General features: G+C 42.9%; 3 protein-coding genes and 1 long non-coding RNA gene across 4 annotated transcripts; 2 read left to right on the top strand and 2 right to left on the bottom strand.

Annotated features, from left to right (window-relative positions):
* The first annotated feature begins 986 nt into the window (after positions 1–986).
* LOC132098441 (zona pellucida sperm-binding protein 4-like) lies at positions 987–1,942 on the top strand. The gene is made up of 4 exons (XM_059504558.1): positions 987–1,404; positions 1,475–1,622; positions 1,702–1,774; positions 1,853–1,942. The coding sequence occupies exons 1-4, from the start codon at positions 1,301–1,303 to the stop codon at positions 1,927–1,929; spliced, it is 402 nt and encodes a 133-aa protein (XP_059360541.1). The 5' UTR covers positions 987–1,300; the 3' UTR covers positions 1,930–1,942.
* A 2,517-nt stretch (positions 1,943–4,459) lies between these two features.
* On the bottom strand, positions 4,460–4,864 carry LOC132098442 (uncharacterized). Its single transcript, XR_009422920.1, has 2 exons — positions 4,782–4,864; positions 4,460–4,719 (listed from the first exon to the last, which is right to left on the bottom strand). It is a non-coding gene; the product is annotated as an uncharacterized LOC132098442 (long non-coding RNA).
* Positions 4,865–9,328: 4,464 nt separating this feature from the next.
* LOC132098443 (zona pellucida sperm-binding protein 4-like) lies at positions 9,329–11,522 on the top strand. The gene is made up of 8 exons (XM_059504559.1): positions 9,329–10,055; positions 10,132–10,319; positions 10,392–10,489; positions 10,561–10,718; positions 10,792–10,984; positions 11,055–11,202; positions 11,282–11,354; positions 11,433–11,522. Exons 1-8 carry the CDS (start codon positions 9,329–9,331, stop codon positions 11,507–11,509), a joined length of 1,662 nt encoding a protein of 553 aa, XP_059360542.1. The 3' UTR covers positions 11,510–11,522.
* A 2,516-nt stretch (positions 11,523–14,038) lies between these two features.
* On the bottom strand, positions 14,039–15,080 carry LOC132098598 (zona pellucida sperm-binding protein 3-like). The gene is made up of 5 exons (XM_059504658.1): positions 15,072–15,080; positions 14,736–14,965; positions 14,523–14,640; positions 14,359–14,441; positions 14,039–14,296 (listed from the first exon to the last, which is right to left on the bottom strand). Exons 1-5 carry the CDS (start codon positions 15,078–15,080, stop codon positions 14,158–14,160), a joined length of 579 nt encoding a protein of 192 aa, XP_059360641.1. The 3' UTR covers positions 14,039–14,157.
* Between the last annotated feature and the right edge of the window lie 2,850 nt (positions 15,081–17,930).

Here is a 17,930-nt window from a genome sequence, read left to right on the forward strand (position 1 = left end):
CCGCTTCAGAAGCCTGTTCAACAGCTAACTAACCAGCAGTTTCCACTTCAGAAACCAGTTCAACAGCTTCCTACACCTCAGTTTCCACTTCAGAAGCCAGTTCAACAGCTACCTACCCCGCAATTTCCACTTCAGAAGCCAGTTCAACAGCTACCTACCCCCCAATTTCCACTTCAGAAGCCTGTTCAACAGCTAACTAACCAGCAGTTTCCGCTTCAGAAGCCAGTTCAACAGCTACCTACCCCGCAATTTCCACTTCAGAAGCCAGTTCAACAGATAACTAAGCCGCAGTTTCCGATTCAGAAGCCAGTTAAACAGCAGTTTCAGAAGCCAGTAGTGCAGGCAGAGCCCCTTGATAAATGTGCTGTAGCTGATTCTGAGCAGATCCAATGTGGTCTACCTGGGATCAGTGGTGCTGAGTGTGAAGCTATCAACTGCTGCTTTAACGGACAGCAGTGTTTCTATGGAAGGGCGGGTAAGTGTTCTCAATCTTATTCCGTTCGTGTCAAACTGATTCTCTGAATTTAATCTGCTCTTGTACCTTGTTCTAGTGACTGTCCAGTGTATTAGAGATGGTCAGTTTGTGGTAGTGGTGTCTAGAGACGTTACTCTGCCTCGACTGAGTCTGGATACGGTTCATCTACTGGGTGGAAATGACCCACCTTGTGCTCCTGTGGGGTCTACACCTTCCTTTGCTATATACCAGTTCCCTGTGACCGCATGTGGCACGAGCGTGATGGTGAGCAGCAGCTACTGGTTTTATTCTGCATTGCTTATGATGGACTGGATGCTGACACGTTCCTATTCACAGGAGGACAGCGGATATGTGGTGTATGAAAACCGAATGACCTCCTCGTATGAAGTGGGGATTGGACCATATGGTTCCATCACAAGGGACAGTCATTTTGAGTAGGTGATCCATGTCTTGGTGTGACCATTAATCCCTGATAAATGCTACAAGCTCGCTGTGTGTCGTCCAGGTTTCTCCTCCAGTGTAGATATTCGGGAACTTCTGTGGAAGCTCTGGTTGTGGAGGTCAACTCTGTTCCTCCACCTCCACCAGTAGCTGCTCCTGGACCTCTCAGGGTGGAGCTCAGACTGGCCAATGGCCAATGTGTCACCAAAGGCTGTGCTGAAGGTAAGGTCTTGTCCTGTGTCTGCCTAAAGCCTTTCAAACTGGAGTCTGGTTAAACCCCAGTGTTGTTCCTCAGGGGATGAGGCCTACACGTCCTATTACAGTGACGCTGATTATCCCATCACAAAAGTCCTGCGAGAGCCTGTGTATGTTGAGGTGCACATTATGGAGAGGACCGACCCCAACATTGTCCTGACGCTGGGACGTTGTTGGACGACTTCAACCCCCAGTCCACTCAGTCTCCCCCAGTGGAACCTTCTGATCGACGGGTGAGTGTACAGCCAATCTTTATCCAGTTGGTCTGCTGGGAGACCCTTTCTAACTTTCTCTTGTTTTCAGATGCCCTTACCAGGACGACCGCTATCTGACCACACTGGTTCCAGTGACTGGATCGTCTGGTCTTCAGTTCCCAACCCACTACAAGCGCTTTGTTGTGAAGATGTTCACATTTGTAGATCCAGCCTCACTGGCTGCTCTGAAGGAAACCGTATGCCCCCCTTTACTTGAACATCTGTATATTTACTACTTGTGGATTCTATGACTTGAGCCTCTTTCTTCCCTGTCAGATCTTCATCCACTGCAGTACAGAGGTGTGCCATCCATCATCTGGCTCTTGTGAGCAAAGCTGCACTAGGAAACGTGAGTTCTTGCTTTCTCTTGACAAGAGGAACGGAGCATTTTAGAAGTGCATTCTCACTTCGAACATTTCTCTTTCAGGAAGAGACACTCGTATCAAGGCTGTCTCTGGGGAGCAGACTGTGGTTTCTAGTGGAGAAGTTACTCTGGTCATGTAAATCTAGTGTTTTTTTTTTTTTTTAATAAACTTTGCAGAACCCTTAGGTGTCTTTGTCTATTGGCATTGTTTTGGTTCAGCAGAATGTGGGATTACATGCCTCTTCCCAGTGTTTTCCCCTCTCACTATTAAACCAAGGTTCCACAACCTTTTGTAAGGTTGTGCATTCCTTAATCCTTCCTCCAGTTGCTAACCTGGGGCAGCACAAGGCTCCCCTTATTCTTTTAATTTGTCTTCCAAACAGTAGTTTGGTTCCCGACATTCACAATATAGAAAGTAGTTATGTGGATTACTTGCGGCTTTTGTTTTAAATACAACTCAAATCGCTGAGCTCAAGTTTTAAGTGGAAATCAATTCTCGACTGTCTTGAAGCAAACACGAAACGGTGTCAATTGTCTGCAACTCAAAGTAGTGATATTAAAAGAATACTTCACCCCAAAATTGTGTCACTAATCCCTTACCCCCGTGTTGTTCCAAACCTGTAAAAACTTCATTCGTCTTCGTAACACAATTTAACCCCTTACTTGTCACCCCCCATTTTCAGCATGGAGACACAAATGACATACCCAAAATTAAAAGGTTGCTGCTTAGGAGTCTTTCTTACTAGATACATAATGTTCCCAAAGCTGACACTTCAAAGTTTACTGTTCATGAATCAGAATTACTCAGACTGTTATAATAGAGATAAGCTCAAACATGTCAATAAAAATATTTAAAACATACTGCAGTGTACTAAATGATGTAGGATATGATTTTAGATACATGATGAAGCTAAAGCCACAAGTCTACTAATACTTCACTTTATTTCAGAATCTGATCTCACAAAGTGTGAATTTTATTAAACCTTTTCTAAGACCATGTCATGTGTATTTTTAGAGAAGGCTCATAAAAGGCTAATAAAATTGATTTGACTCCTGGAATGCGATTATCTCTTGTTTGATTCTATTGTTCTTGCGAAACAAGCCTTTCACAGATCGGCCAGGTATGACACAATAATGATAAATGAGGATTTTCTTTTTTTTATTCCACTACTATTAGCCTTTGTTTTGGGTATTTCAAGGTTTACCAAGCCACATCGCTTCATTTCCAGTATACATTTACCCCACTATTATCAAAAGCCTTACTATAAAAATACAAAACATTTTCTTACAACCTTTGACAATACTACAAAATGCATTATGAAGAAGATCTGCACCTGCTATGTAGCTGCATTAGAGCTAACGTTAGCATCAAGCTACATGAGACTATTTATGAAATTATTAGTACACTTTTACTCAAAACTCACTTTAAACCCTGACTGAGTGTTTGTAATAACCTCCTTTTGGTCGTTTACGGTTGTAAAAATATGCTATTTATAGCCTTTTACGTCGCTGCACAAGTTAGCATTTCAGATGTACATTTTTAATATTGTTATAAAAACGCCCCAAATCTCAAGAAAATCACATACCAACTATTAACTAACGTAATCGTGTGTTTATTATTTGGATATTTCATGGGTACAGAGGTTTCTCTGTGTTGTTGTGGTCAGATATCAACACGGAAGTGTACAGGAAATGCATCATGGGCAGGACAGGGCGGGATATGATGCACCGTTATGATGGACAAGACACGGGCGAATCCGGTCTCTGTCAGCGCGCACACGGAAGACTATACACACAGAGACAGGGCTGGGAGCGGATCATTATCATCAGATCGCGTAAATCAGTGGAAAATGAATAGAAATTATGATTCTGTCTGAAGAAATATGAAGTAAACATCAGTAAATATATCTCTGTGTATATGCAACTTTTGACTATAAACCCTATTTGACACTTTTCAGTGAATCTATGAGAACACAAACCACTGCAGACGTGACTGAATATGAATGCTTGGTGAATTTCATCCACCAGTCCAAACATTAGTTCTCTTTGGGTGTCATTTCGGCAATGATTTCTCAGAATTATAACTGACCTGCTACTGCACAAAAAACCCCTTACGTCAGTACAGGTTCTGCAAGTTTGGCTCCCCAAATACTAAATTGAACTTAAGAGATGCCTGCCATTTTCCTAACACAATGGAAAAACCTATAAATAACCCATCTGAAGGTGGAAAATGTTGATACTGGGAGTGCGCTTTTATTGTACATGGATTTAAAAGCATTAGAGATGTCAACAAGGAGCATTAGGAAACAGATTTAACTGAGCAAACCTATTTGGGGATGCAAGGAGAAAATTAAACTGCTCATTTGAAGTTACCAACACAAAGAAATCAAGTTCACTGCATAAGAGGCACGCAAAATCTGCAGTGCTTCTAGGAAGTGGACGTTCACGCAGAACTCCCAGAATTCCCTTTACAGCATCATGGGCAATGTATTCCACCTTTACAGTACTCATCAAAAGGGAGCTCACAGCAGGTCCCTTTAAAAGGGTTATTAACTTCCCTAACGTGAAAAGGGAGCCTTTCCTTCTGGCAAGAGAATAGGTACAGTAGGACTACCAGCTTCCTCGCTCAAATCAATTGGTTAAACTAGACAAGAAAAACCGAAGCAAGAATAAGTTTGCTCCCCCACATTTATTGAAGACCAGCCAAAGTCTTCTTGTGCTCTTGAACCACTACAGGACCGAGCGAGGCCTTCCCTTCACACTGAAGGCCTAGAAAAAGCAGACACCAGAGTTAAGTGCTTGAAGGGCCAAAAACCAAGCTTAAAAGCACCTTCCTACCTCCAAAAGGAGAAGCAGCAGTTCCACCATCAGGACCACATGTGGAGTCACAGCAACCACAAACCTGGTGGTTCCCATCAGCAGCAAGCCACCTGCAATACGAAAAAAATCAGACATGGCACCTTTAATGTATTCGTACGTGGCATGAACATACCCATTGGCAAAGGAACAGGATTTGTGGAGCGCGTCACTAGGTGCAGAAGCAAGAGTGGCCTTCAGAACACACGTTATGTAGATCTGCAAGAGACACCACGGGTAAGGGGTCACAAACCAAAGCAAATGGGAGAGGTCGTTCTCCCCAACACTCGGAATACATACAGAAGTATCAGGGAGAACAGCAAGACTTCTTCACCAGCCTCCGTTGAGGCATAAGGGACCCAAGTTGGCTTCAAGGCATTACCGCTGACATTTTGAAACCTGCCGTTCAAGTTACCAATTAAACGGGCTTCCGGTTCCACCACCGCAAGCAATGCCATGAGTCACAAAAGGTCACTTACCTTTGATAATGGCATTGAACACCAATAACTGCACCACCTGCACGGGTAATCGGAGTGCCAGCAAACGCCTCAGGAGTGTAGGTAAGGGCAAAGGTGTAGACAAGCTCATCCTTGGTCATCTATAGGAGACTGACGTTGTTACCAAGAGGATTCTCCCCAAACCCCAACCCATTCCAAAAGGCATCTTAGCAAGTCCTGCCATAACACTTGGTTACCCGAGTAAGCAGTTATTAAGGGTTTTTCCCCCCACTATAAAAGAACCGTCCCATGGATGTTATAGATTCAGGGAGCCATCGATACCAAAACAAGGGCCCATTTTTAGTAGGGTTCAATAGATCTAGTAACACTTAACCGCTCTTACCATCAACACACTGTTGCAGTCCTGCAGTTCATTCTCAAAGAAGAGCACCTTGGAGCCTGGGACCAAACCGACAACAGGACATCCTCCCAAAGTCAGACCAGATGGCTGGATCAGTTCACCATTGCTAAACAAGTCCTGCTGTACCTCCACATAAACCCGGTTCTCACCGCATTGAATAGCTACACTACTGGGAGTCACAGGTTGCCTCAAATGGAAGTCGACCGCCATCTCACTCGGCACTTCTGGAACAATGGGAAACCTCCAGTCCAAAGGCTTCACTGGTCCCTGCAACACCTGCTTCTCCTGAAGACCAAGAGGCTCTTGTGCAAATCCTCTGTAGTCAAGACTCTGAGACGGAGAAGCCTTCTGCAAAGTGTTTCCGAGCACTAAGGATGGCTGAAGTGAAACAGTCGTTCCGAAGCTTTGCGAGATCCCGAAGCGCAGATGTGTCGAAACACTGATCCGAAGCGTGATTCGAAACACCCATGTCACGTGACTATGACCAAATGAAGCCTCGAAGTGTTTCACTAATTGTTTCATCAGGTGTGGTCCGCCGAATCAGCGTTTGATTGGAACGGTCGGGAACAGACCACACAATCGCACATCTGTATAAAAGTGAAATAAACGCATTTTGACCTCGTGGGTTTTTGTGAGAGGAGTTTGACTTTGAGATAGCGGATTTTTGGTGATATAGTGACATAGTGCGATTTGATTAGTTATAGGCAATTTAGACTTACATTTAAATTTACACAACACATTGACTGAGAGGCTAGAGACAGACAGAGTATACATATAGTGACACATTAATAGATACATAGATATAAATATATATAGACAGCTAGATTAATAGATAGATACATATATAGATAGATTACAGATACATATATAAATACATATATTATAGATAGATACATATATAGATAGATTATAGATACATATATAAATACATATATTATAGATAGATACATATATAGATGCATAGATTATAGATACATATCTAGATACATAGATCGATTCATATATAGATAGATAGATTTGGATAGATAGATAAAATGGAAGCTCCCCAGAAGAGATGCCGTACATCTGTGGTGTGGGAGCATTTCCATTTAGAAACCCCAAATAAAGTGAGATGTGTGTATTGTGATCGGCAGCTAGCCTACTGCAACAATACATCATCCATGATGCGCCATTTGAGGAGCACTCATCATGCCATTTTGCAGGGTGCAGAGGATGGCATTCCCCCTGTACCTAGGCCTGCTACTGACACTGCTGGGCCATCTAAGCAAGGTATGCATTGTTTGGGATATAATTATAATTGAAATATAATTACAACCTTTTGGGACACTGTTTATAAAGTTTATAAGTTATATAAAGCACTGATTATAAACACTGGAACGTTTCCAAATAATGAACCAGTAGGCTATACTTTTAATAGATGTGCACTAATTGAAGCTGTATTTTTCCAATGTATTTGTCTGAAAGTATGTTTTGTCTTCTCTTTTAAAAGTCAGACAGAGGGAATTGGATGAGGCTCTTATAAACATGGTGGTGAAGGATCTGCAGCCCTTCACCATCGTGGACGATGAGGGATTCAGGGCATTTGTGAACAAGCTTGATCCAAGCTATGTCCTCCCATCCCGGAAGGTGCTTAAAATAATGGTCAGCGAAAAGTACAACAAAGCCAAGGAGAAGACAATGGAGGACCTACAAAAGGCCGAATTTGTTAGCCTTACAGCTGACATGTGGTCCTCCATTAATATGGATGGATATCTTGGTGTGACTTGCCATTACATAACACCAGAGGCAAAAATGGCAACTGTTGTACTGGGTGTAAGGAGGTTTTACCAAACCCACACAGCCCAGCATCTCATGGAGGCTAAAGCCTTGCTAATGGCTGAGTGGGGAATAATCTCCAAAGTTCAGTGCATGGTGACTGACAATGCATCTAACATGATCCTAAGTGCCCAGCTACTCCACCTTCGCCATGTCCCATGTTTTGCTCATACTTTAAATTTGATTGTGAAAAAGGCACTAGATCAAACACCAGTCATCAATGAAATACGCCAGAAGGCCAGAAAGATAGTGGGGTTGTTCAGATCCAGCTGCAAAGCAAAGGACAAGCTTGTGGAGATGCAGAGCGTGATGGGAAGACCAACTCTGAAACTGATACAGGAGGTTGACACGAGATGGAACAGCACATTTGACATGCTACAGCGCTTGTATGACCAACGTGAACCAGTGGCTGCTGCACTTTCCAACTTAAACAATGGTACTGCTCCCCTGACAAGTATTGATTATGACATTATTGAACAATCATTGTCAATACTGCAACCATTCAAACTCGCAACAACAGATATGTCAGAGGAAAAGAGAGTGTCTGCTTCAAAGCTTATACCACTGTACAGGATGTTGCAGCACAAGCTTGCACAGAAAAAAGGAAATGCCACGCAGGAATCAACTGTTCAATTAGGTAGGCCACAATGACCATACTACCCATGTGATTGGCCATAACTGTCATATTATTGTCATTATTATAAATATGTGTTTCTCCAGTTTTGGCTCATAGGCTCACATCTGCAAGAAGGTCTGCACTCCAGATGTGGAGGTTATGAGAGTTTTAGAGCCTTGGCACTGGCTACACTGCTGGACCCAAGGTTCAAAAATGTGGCATTTGGAAATGCTGCCAAAGCCCAGGAAGCTGAAAAGCATATCACACTGGAGTGTGCTTCACTGATGCGTTCAAACACAAGTTGGTGAGCAGTTTCAGTCTGTGTTATGTTATGTAATCTGAATCATGTAATATAATATATCCTTCATATATGCCGTCAGTTTAGGATTTGTTACTAATTGCTGTTTTCATTTTTATTCAGACCCAGAAATGTCAACATCACACCCATCATCATCATCATCATCACCATCACCATCAACATCAACACCAGTAGAAACACAGGACAGTTTATGGGAACTTTTTGATACTCGCATCCATCAAACCAAGATGATACACAATGCTACAGCTGATGCCACAGTGGAAGTGAAAAAATACATCAACGATGCGTATTTGCCCAGAACTCATGATCCACTAACTTACTGGAAAGAGAGAGCAGTAATCTTTCCTCATTTGTATGTCCTTGCAAAAAAATATCTTTGTATGCCAGCAACAAGTGTCCCTTGTGAGAGGATTTTTTCAAAGGCTGGAGAAATTATCTGTAAAAAAAGAAGTAGGCTAAGTCCTTCCACAGCAGATAAATTAATATTTTTGAATAAAAATCTCTAAAAAAGTGAGACATTGTGGCTTGATTTCTTTTATTAATATTCATTTTTCATGACCAAAATAACATTATGCACAGTGAGGAGCCTATAGGTTACAAGCTTCACATATTAGAACATTATAATAATAAAAAAACAACACATTTTTTTAATGGCTCGTCAAGGTCGTTTGAGATCAACACCTGCAAGTGACCACTAGGTGTCACCGTTGAGACGGGTGTCGGATTGATTCGAAGCCTCGAAACAATATGGCACATTTGGTTCAACTGTTTCATTGGTTCACGAGGCCTCGATTTTGCCATCACTAGTTTGAGCCTGTATCAGACGAAGATAAAGATTTGGAAAGAATGTTTAGCGTCCGCGTGAACAAGGCTTGAGAGAGTTGTCAGTGAAGATGTGGACGCAGCCTCTGTGTTGCTTTTAAAGCGTTCTTTCAATAAGAATTGAATCTTGAGATCCAATGAGAATCACCCAGTAGTTAATGAAGAGGGAGGGACTATCGTTAATTAGCTGAAATCTGTAGAATACAAAAAGACCAAAGGGCAATATCTCCACTTGGTGTTTAGCTGTTGAACAATGGCTGGAAGTTGGTGTTTGGTTCAGATTTCGTTGGTCTGTGCGTTCTGTCATGCTGTTCCACAGTGGAGTAAGTCGCTTCAGGATGTTCAAGCTCTGATGATGCAGCAAACTGACCAGCAGTTTCAGCTCCAGAAGCCAGTTCAACAGCTAACTAACCAACAGTTTCCGCTTCGGAAGCCAGTTCAACAGCTAACTAAGCCGCAGTTTCCGCTTCAGAAGCCTGTTCAACAGCTAACTAACCAGCAGTTTCCACTTCAGAAACCAGTGCAACAGCTACCTACACCGCAGTTTCCACTTCAGAAGCCAGTTCAACAGCTACCTACACCGCAGTTTCCACTTCAGAAGCCAGTTCAACAGCTACCTACCCCGCAATTTCCACTTCAGAAGCCTGTTCAACAGTTAACTAAGCCGCAGTTTCCGCTTCAGAAGCCTGTTCAACAGCTAACTAACCAGCAGTTTCCGCTTCAGAAGCCAGTTCAACAGCTACCTACCCCGCAATTTCCACTTCAGAAGCCAGTTCAACAGATAACTAAGCCGCAGTTTCCGATTCAGAAGCCAGTTAAACAGCAGTTTCAGAAGCCAGTAGTGCAGGCAGAGCCCCTTGATAAATGTGCTGTAGCTGATTCTGAGCAGATCCAATGTGGTCTACCTGGGATCAGTGGTGCTGAGTGTGAAGCTATCAACTGCTGCTTTAACGGACAGCAGTGTTTCTATGGAAGGGCGGGTAAGTGTTCTCAATCTTATTCCGTTCGTGTCAAACTGATTCTCTGAATTTAACCTGCTCTTGTACCTTGTTCTAGTGACTGTCCAGTGTATTAGAGATGGTCAGTTTGTGGTAGTGGTGTCTAGAGACGTTACTCTGCCTCGACTGAGTCTGGATACGGTTCATCTACTGGGTGGAAATGACCCACCTTGTGCTCCTGTGGGGTCTACACCTTCCTTTGCTATATACCAGTTCCCTGTGACCGCATGTGGCACGAGCGTGATGGTGAGCAGCAGCTACTGGTTTTATTCTGCATTGCTTATGATGGACTGGATGCTGACACGTTCCTATTCACAGGAGGACAGCGGATATGTGGTGTATGAAAACCGAATGACCTCCTCGTATGAAGTGGGGATTGGACCATATGGTTCCATCACAAGGGACAGTCATTTTGAGTAGGTGATCCATGTCTTGGTGTGACCATTAATCCCTGATAAATGCTACAAGCTCGCTGTGTGTCGTCCAGGTTTCTCTTCCAGTGTAGATATTCGGGAACTTCTGTGGAAGCTCTGGTTGTGGAGGTCAACTCTGTTCCTCCACCTCCACCAGTAGCTGCTCCTGGACCTCTCAGGGTGGAGCTCAGACTGGCCAATGGCCAATGTGTCACCAAAGGCTGTGCTGAAGGTAAGGTCTTGTCCTGTGTCTGCCTAAAGCCTTTCAAACTGGAGTCTGGTTAAACCCCAGTGTTGTTCCTCAGGGGATGAGGCCTACACGTCCTATTACAGTGACGCTGATTATCCCATCACAAAAGTCCTGCGAGAGCCTGTGTATGTTGAGGTGCACATTATGGAGAGGACCGACCCCAACATTGTCCTGACGCTGGGACGTTGTTGGACGACTTCAACCCCCAGTCCACTCAGTCTCCCCCAGTGGGACCTTCTGATCGACGGGTGAGTGTACAGCCAATCTTTATCCAGTTGGTCTGCTGGGAGACCCTTTCTAACTTTCTCTTGTTTTCAGATGCCCTTACCAGGACGACCGCTATCTGACCACACTGGTTCCAGTGACTGGATCGTCTGGTCTTCAGTTCCCAACCCACTACAAGCGCTTTGTTGTGAAGATGTTCACATTTGTAGATCCAGCCTCACTGGCTGCTCTGAAGGAAACCGTATGCCCCCCTTTACTTGAACATCTGTATATTTACTACTTGTGGATTCTATGACTTGAGCCTCTTTCTTCCCTGTCAGATCTTCATCCACTGCAGTACAGAGGTGTGCCATCCATCATCTGGCTCTTGTGAGCAAAGCTGCACTAGGAAACGTGAGTTCTTGCTTTCTCTTGACAAGAGGAACGGAGCATTTTAGAAGTGCATTCTCACTTCGAACATTTCTCTTTCAGGAAGAGACACTCGTATCAAGGCTGTCTCTGGGGAGCAGACTGTGGTTTCTAGTGGAGAAGTTACTCTGGTCATGTAAATCTAGTGTTTTTTTTTTTTAATAAACTTTGCAGAACCCTTAGGTGTCTTTGTCTATTGGCATTGTTTTGGTTCAGCAGAATGTGGGATTACATGCCTCTTCCCAGTGTTTTCCCCTCTCACTATTAAACCAAGGTTCCACAACCTTTTGTAAGGTTGTGCATTCCTTAATCCTTCCTCCAGTTGCTAACCTGGGGCCGCACAAGGCTCCCCTTATTCTTTTAATTTGTCTTCCAAACAGTAGTTTGGTTCCCGACATTCACAATATAGAAAGTAGTTATGTGGATTACTTGCGGCTTTTGTTTTAAATACAACTCAAATCGCTGAGCTCAAGTTTTAAGTGGAAATCAATTCTCGACTGTCTTGAAGCAAACACGAAATGGTGTCAATTGTCTGCAACTCAAAGTAGTGATATTAAAAGAATACTTCACCCCAAAATTGTGTCACTAATCCCTTACCCCCGTGTTGTTCCAAACCTGTAAAAACTTCATTCGTCTTCGTAACACAATTTAACCCCTTACTTGTCACCCCCCATTTTCAGCATGGAGACACAAATGACATACCCAAAATTAAAAGGTTGCTGCTTAGGAGTCTTTCTTACTAGATACATAATGTTCCCAAAGCTGACACTTCAAAGTTTACTGTTCATGAATCAGAATTACTCAGACTGTTATAATAGAGATAAGCTCAAACATGTCAATAAAAATATTTAAAACATACTGAAGTGTACTAAATGATGTAGGATATGATTTTAGATACATGATGAAGCTAAAGCCACAAGTCTACTAATACTTCACTTTATTTCAGAATCTGATCTCACAAAGTGTGAATTTTATTAAACCTTTTCTAAGACCATGTCATGTGTATTTTTAGAGAAGGCTCATAAAAGGCTAATAAAATTGATTTGACTCCTGGAATGCGATTATCTCTTGTTTGATTCTATTGTTCTTGCGAAACAAGCCTTTCACACATCGGCCAGGTATGACACAATAATGATAAATGAGGATTTTCTTTTTTTTATTCCACTACTATTAGCCTTTGTTTTGGGTATTTCAAGGTTTACCAAGCCACATCGCTTCATTTCCAGTATACATTTACCCCACTATTATCAAAAGCCTTACTATAAAAATACAAAACATTTTCTTACAACCTTTGACAATACTACAAAATAAATTATGAAGAAGATCTGCACCTGCTATGTAGCTGCATTAGAGCTAACGTTAGCATCAAGCTACATGAGACTATTTATGAAATTATTAGTACACTTTTACTCAAAACTCACTTTAAACCCTGACTGAGTGTTTGTAATAACCTCCTTTTGGTCGTTTACGGTTGTAAAAATATGCTATTTATAGCCTTTTACGTCGCTGCACAAGTTAGCATTTCAGATGTACATTTTTAATATTGTTATAAAAACGCCCCAAATCTCAAGAAAATCACATACCAACTATTAACTAACGTAATCGTGTGTTTATTATTTGGATATTTCATGGGTACAGAGGTTTCTCTGTGTTGTTGTGGTCAGATATCAACACGGAAGTGTACAGGAAATGCATCATGGGCAGGACAGGGCGGGATATGATGCACCGTTATGATGGACAAGACACGGGCGAATCCGGTCTCTGTCAGCGCGCACACGGAAGACTATACACACAGAGACAGGGCTGGGAGCGGATCATTATCATCAGATCGCGTAAATCAGTGGAAAATGAATAGAAATTATGATTCTGTCTGAAGAAATATGAAGTAAACATCAGTAAATATATCTCTGTGTATATGCAACTTTTGACTATAAACCCTATTTGACACTTTTCAGTGAATCTATGAGAACACAAACCACTGCAGACGTGACTGAATATGAATGCTTGGTGAATTTCATCCACCAGTCCAAACATTAGTTCTCTTTGGGTGTCATTTCGGCAATGATTTCTCAGAATTATAACTGACCTGCTACTGCACAAAAAACCCCTTACGTCAGTACAGGTTCTGCAAGTTTGGCTCCCCAAATACTAAATTGAACTTAAGAGATGCCTGCCATTTTCCTAACACAATGGAAAAACCTATAAATAACCCATCTGAAGGTGGAAAATGTTGATACTGGGAGTGCGCTTTTATTGTACATGGATTTAAAAGCATTAGAGATGTCAACAAGGAGCATTAGGAAACAGATTTAACTGAGCAAACCTATTTGGGGATGCAAGGAGAAAATTAAACTGCTCATTTGAAGTTACCAACACAAAGAAATCAAGTTCACTGCATAAGAGGCACGCAAAATCTGCAGTGCTTCTAGGAAGTGGACGTTCACGCAGAACTCCCAGAATTCCCTTTACAGCATCATGGGCAATGTATTCCACCTTTACAGTACTCATCAAAAGGGAGCTCACAGCAGGTCCCTTTAAAAGGGTTATTAACTTCCCTAACGTGAAAAGGGAGCCTTTCCTTCTGGCAAGAGAATAGGTACAGTAGGACTACCCGCTTCCTCGCTCAAATCAATTGGTTAAACTAGACAAGAAAAACCGAAGCAAGAATAAGTTTGCTCCCCCACATTTATTGAAGACCAGCCAAAGTCTTCTTGTGCTCTTGAACCACTACAGGACCGAGCGAGGCCTTCCCTTCACACTGAAGGCCTAGAAAAAGCAGACACCAGAGTTAAGTGCTTGAAGGGCCAAAAACCAAGCTTAAAAGCACCTTCCTACCTCCAAAAGGAGAAGCAGCAGTTCCACCATCAGGACCACATGTGGAGTCACAGCAACCACAAACCTGGTGGTTCCCATCAGCAGCAAGCCACCTGCAATACGAAAAAAATCAGACATGGCACCTTTAATGTATTCGTACGTGGCATGAACATACCCATTGGCAAAGGAACAGGATTTGTGGAGCGCGTCACTAGGTGCAGAAGCAAGAGTGGCCTTCAGAACACACGTTATGTAGATCTGCAAGAGACACCACGGGTAAGGGGTCACAAACCAAAGCAAATGGGAGAGGTCGTTCTCCCCAACACTCGGAAAACATACAGAAGGACTGGATCCCCCCTGGAACATGAAGGCCTCCAGCTGGAACCGGATTTTGTCTTCCTGGGATCGAGGCATGAAGCGCGAGCTGGAAGCTGTGACCTTGGCATCCACAAGACATCTAAGGAGTGAAAAGTAGTTGTCGGGGACAAAGTGGTTACAAGGAGCAAACGCGAGAACAACTCAACTCTGCAGCATCTGGTGACATGAACACACCCATGATTCTCAATGAACAAATATCTCGGAAGGGCGTTCACATCAGGTACTTGGGTGGCCACACAGCTGTCCACAAACACACGCAGAGGGACGTGGTTGTATACCTTCACGGATGCCTCAACTTTAATAACGTCACCCAGGAAGTAAGAGTTTGAAGGCCTCTCATAGGACCAGTTATCTGCAAGAGGGAAGAACTGCTTAGGCACAGCCTCGTTCAGAAGGCAGGAGGTCTAGAGAAACTGCACAAACCCATCATGAGCTTCAGGGAGAACAGCAAGACTTCTTCACCAGCCTCCGTTGAGGCATAAGGGACCCAAGTTGGCTTCAAGGCATTACCGCTGACATTTTGAAACCTGCCGTTCAAGTTACCTATTAAACGGGCTTCCGGTTCCACCACCGCAAGCAATGCCATGAGTCACAAAAGGTCACTTACCTTTGATAATGGCATTGAACACCAATAACTGCACCACCTGCACGGGTAATCGGAGTGCCAGCAAACGCCTCAGGAGTGTAGGTAAGGGCAAAGGTGTAGACAAGCTCATCCTTGGTCATCTATAGGAGACTGACGTTGTTACCAAGAGGATTCTCCCCAAACCCCAACCCATTCCAAAAGGCATCTTAGCAAGTCATGCCATAACACTTGGTTACCCGAGTAAGCAGTTATTAAGGGTTTTTCCCCCCACTATAAAAGAACCGTCCCATGGATGTTATAGATTCAGGGAGCCATCGATACCAAAACAAGGGCCCATTTTTAGTAGGGTTCAATAGATCTAGTAACACTTAACCGCTCTTACCATCAACACACTGTTGCAGTCCTGCAGTTCATTCTCAAAGAAGAGCACCTTGGAGCCTGGGACCAAACCGACAACAGGACATCCTCCCAAAGTCAGACCAGATGGCTGGATCAGTTCACCATTGCTAAACAAGTCCTGCTGTACCTCCACATGAACCCGGTTCTCACCGCATTGAATAGCTACACTACTGGGAGTCACAGGTTGCCTCAAATGGAAGTCCACCGCCATCTCACTCGGCACTTCTGGAACAATGGGAAACCTCCAGTCCAAAGGCTTCACTGGTCCCTGCAACACCTGCTTCTCCTGAAGACCAAGAGGCTCTTGTGCAAATCCTCTGTAGTCAAGACTCTGAGACGGAGAAGCCTTCTGCAAAGTGTTTCCGAGCACTAAGGATGGCTGAAGCGAAACAGTCGTTCCGAAGCTTTGCGAGATCCCGAAGCGCAGATGTGTCGAAACACTGATCCGAAGCGTGATTCGAAACACCCATGTCACGTGACTATGACCAAATGAAGCCTCGAAGTGTTTCACTAATTGTTTCATCAGGTGTGGTCCGCCGAATCAGCGTTTGATTGGAACGGTCGGGAACAGACCACACAATCGCACATCTGTATAAAAGTGAAATAAACGCATTTTGACCTCGTGGGTTTTTGTGAGAGGAGTTTGACTTTGAGATAGCGGATTTTTGGTGATATAGTGACATTTGCGATTTGATTAGTTATAGGCAATTTAGACTTACATTTAAATTTACACAACACATTGACTGAGAGGCTAGAGACAGACAGAGTATACATATAGTGACACATTAATAGATACATAGATATAAATATATATAGACAGCTAGATTAATAGATAGATACATATATAGATAGATTACAGATACATATATAAATACATATATTATAGATAGATACATATATAGATAGATTATAGATACATATATAAATACATATATTATAGATAGATACATATATAGATACATAGATTATAGATACATATCTAGATACATAGATCGATTCATATATAGATAGATAGATTTGGATAGATAGATAAAATGGAAGCTCCCCAGAAGAGATGCCGTACATCTGTGGTGTGGGAGCATTTCCATTTAGAAACCCCAAATAAAGTGAGATGTGTGTATTGTGATCGGCAGCTAGCCTACTGCAACAATACATCATCCATGATGCGCCATTTGAGGAGCACTCATCATGCCATTTTGCAGGGTGCAGAGGATGGCATTCCCCCTGTACCTAGGCCTGCTACTGACACTGCTGGGCCATCTAAGCAAGGTATGCATTGTTTGGGATATAATTATAATTGAAATATAATTACAACCTTTTGGGACACTGTTTATAAAGTTTATAAGTTATATAAAGCACTGATTATAAACAGTGGAAGGTTTCCAAATAATGAACCAGTAGGCTATACTTTTAATAGATGTGCACTAATTGAAGCTGTATTTTTCCAATGTATTTGTCTGAAAGTATGTTTTGTCTTCTCTTTTAAAAGTCAGACAGAGGGAATTGGATGAGGCTCTTATAAACATGGTGGTGAAGGATCTGCAGCCCTTCACCATCGTGGACGATGAGGGATTCAGGGCATTTGTGAACAAGCTTGATCCAAGCTATGTCCTCCCATCCCGGAAGGTGCTTAAAATAATGGTCAGCGAAAAGTACAACAAAGCCAAGGAGAAGACAATGGAGGACCTACAAAAGGCCGAATTTGTTAGCCTTACAGCTGACATGTGGTCCTCCATTAATATGGATGGATATCTTGGTGTGACTTGCCATTACATAACACCAGAGGCAAAAATGGCAACTGTTGTACTGGGTGTAAGGAGGTTTTACCAAACCCACACAGCCCAGCATCTCATGGAGGCTAAAGCCTTGCTAATGGCTGAGTGGGGAATAATCTCCAAAGTTCAGTGCATGGTGACTGACAATGCATCTAACATGATCCTAAGTGCCCAGCTACTCCACCTTCGCCATGTCCCATGTTTTGCTCATACTTTAAATTTGATTGTGAAAAAGGCACTAGATCAAACACCAGTCATCAATGAAATACGCCAGAAGGCCAGAAAGATAGTGGGGTTGTTCAGATCCAGCTGCAAAGCAAAGGACAAGCTTGTGGAGATGCAGAGCTTGATGGGAAGACCAACTCTGAAACTGATACAGGAGGTTGACACGAGATGGAACAGCACATTTGACATGCTACAGCGCTTGTATGACCAACGTGAACCAGTGGCTGCTGCACTTTCCAACTTAAACAATGGTACTGCTCCCCTGACAAGTATTGATTATGACATTATTGAACAATCATTGTCAATACTGCAACCATTCAAACTCGCAACAACAGAGATGTCAGAGGAAAAGAGAGTGTCTGCTTCAAAGCTTATACCACTGTA

This window comes from Carassius carassius, chromosome 22 (assembly GCF_963082965.1).
Source record: "Carassius carassius chromosome 22, fCarCar2.1, whole genome shotgun sequence".
Lineage (NCBI taxonomy): Eukaryota > Metazoa > Chordata > Actinopteri > Cypriniformes > Cyprinidae > Carassius > Carassius carassius.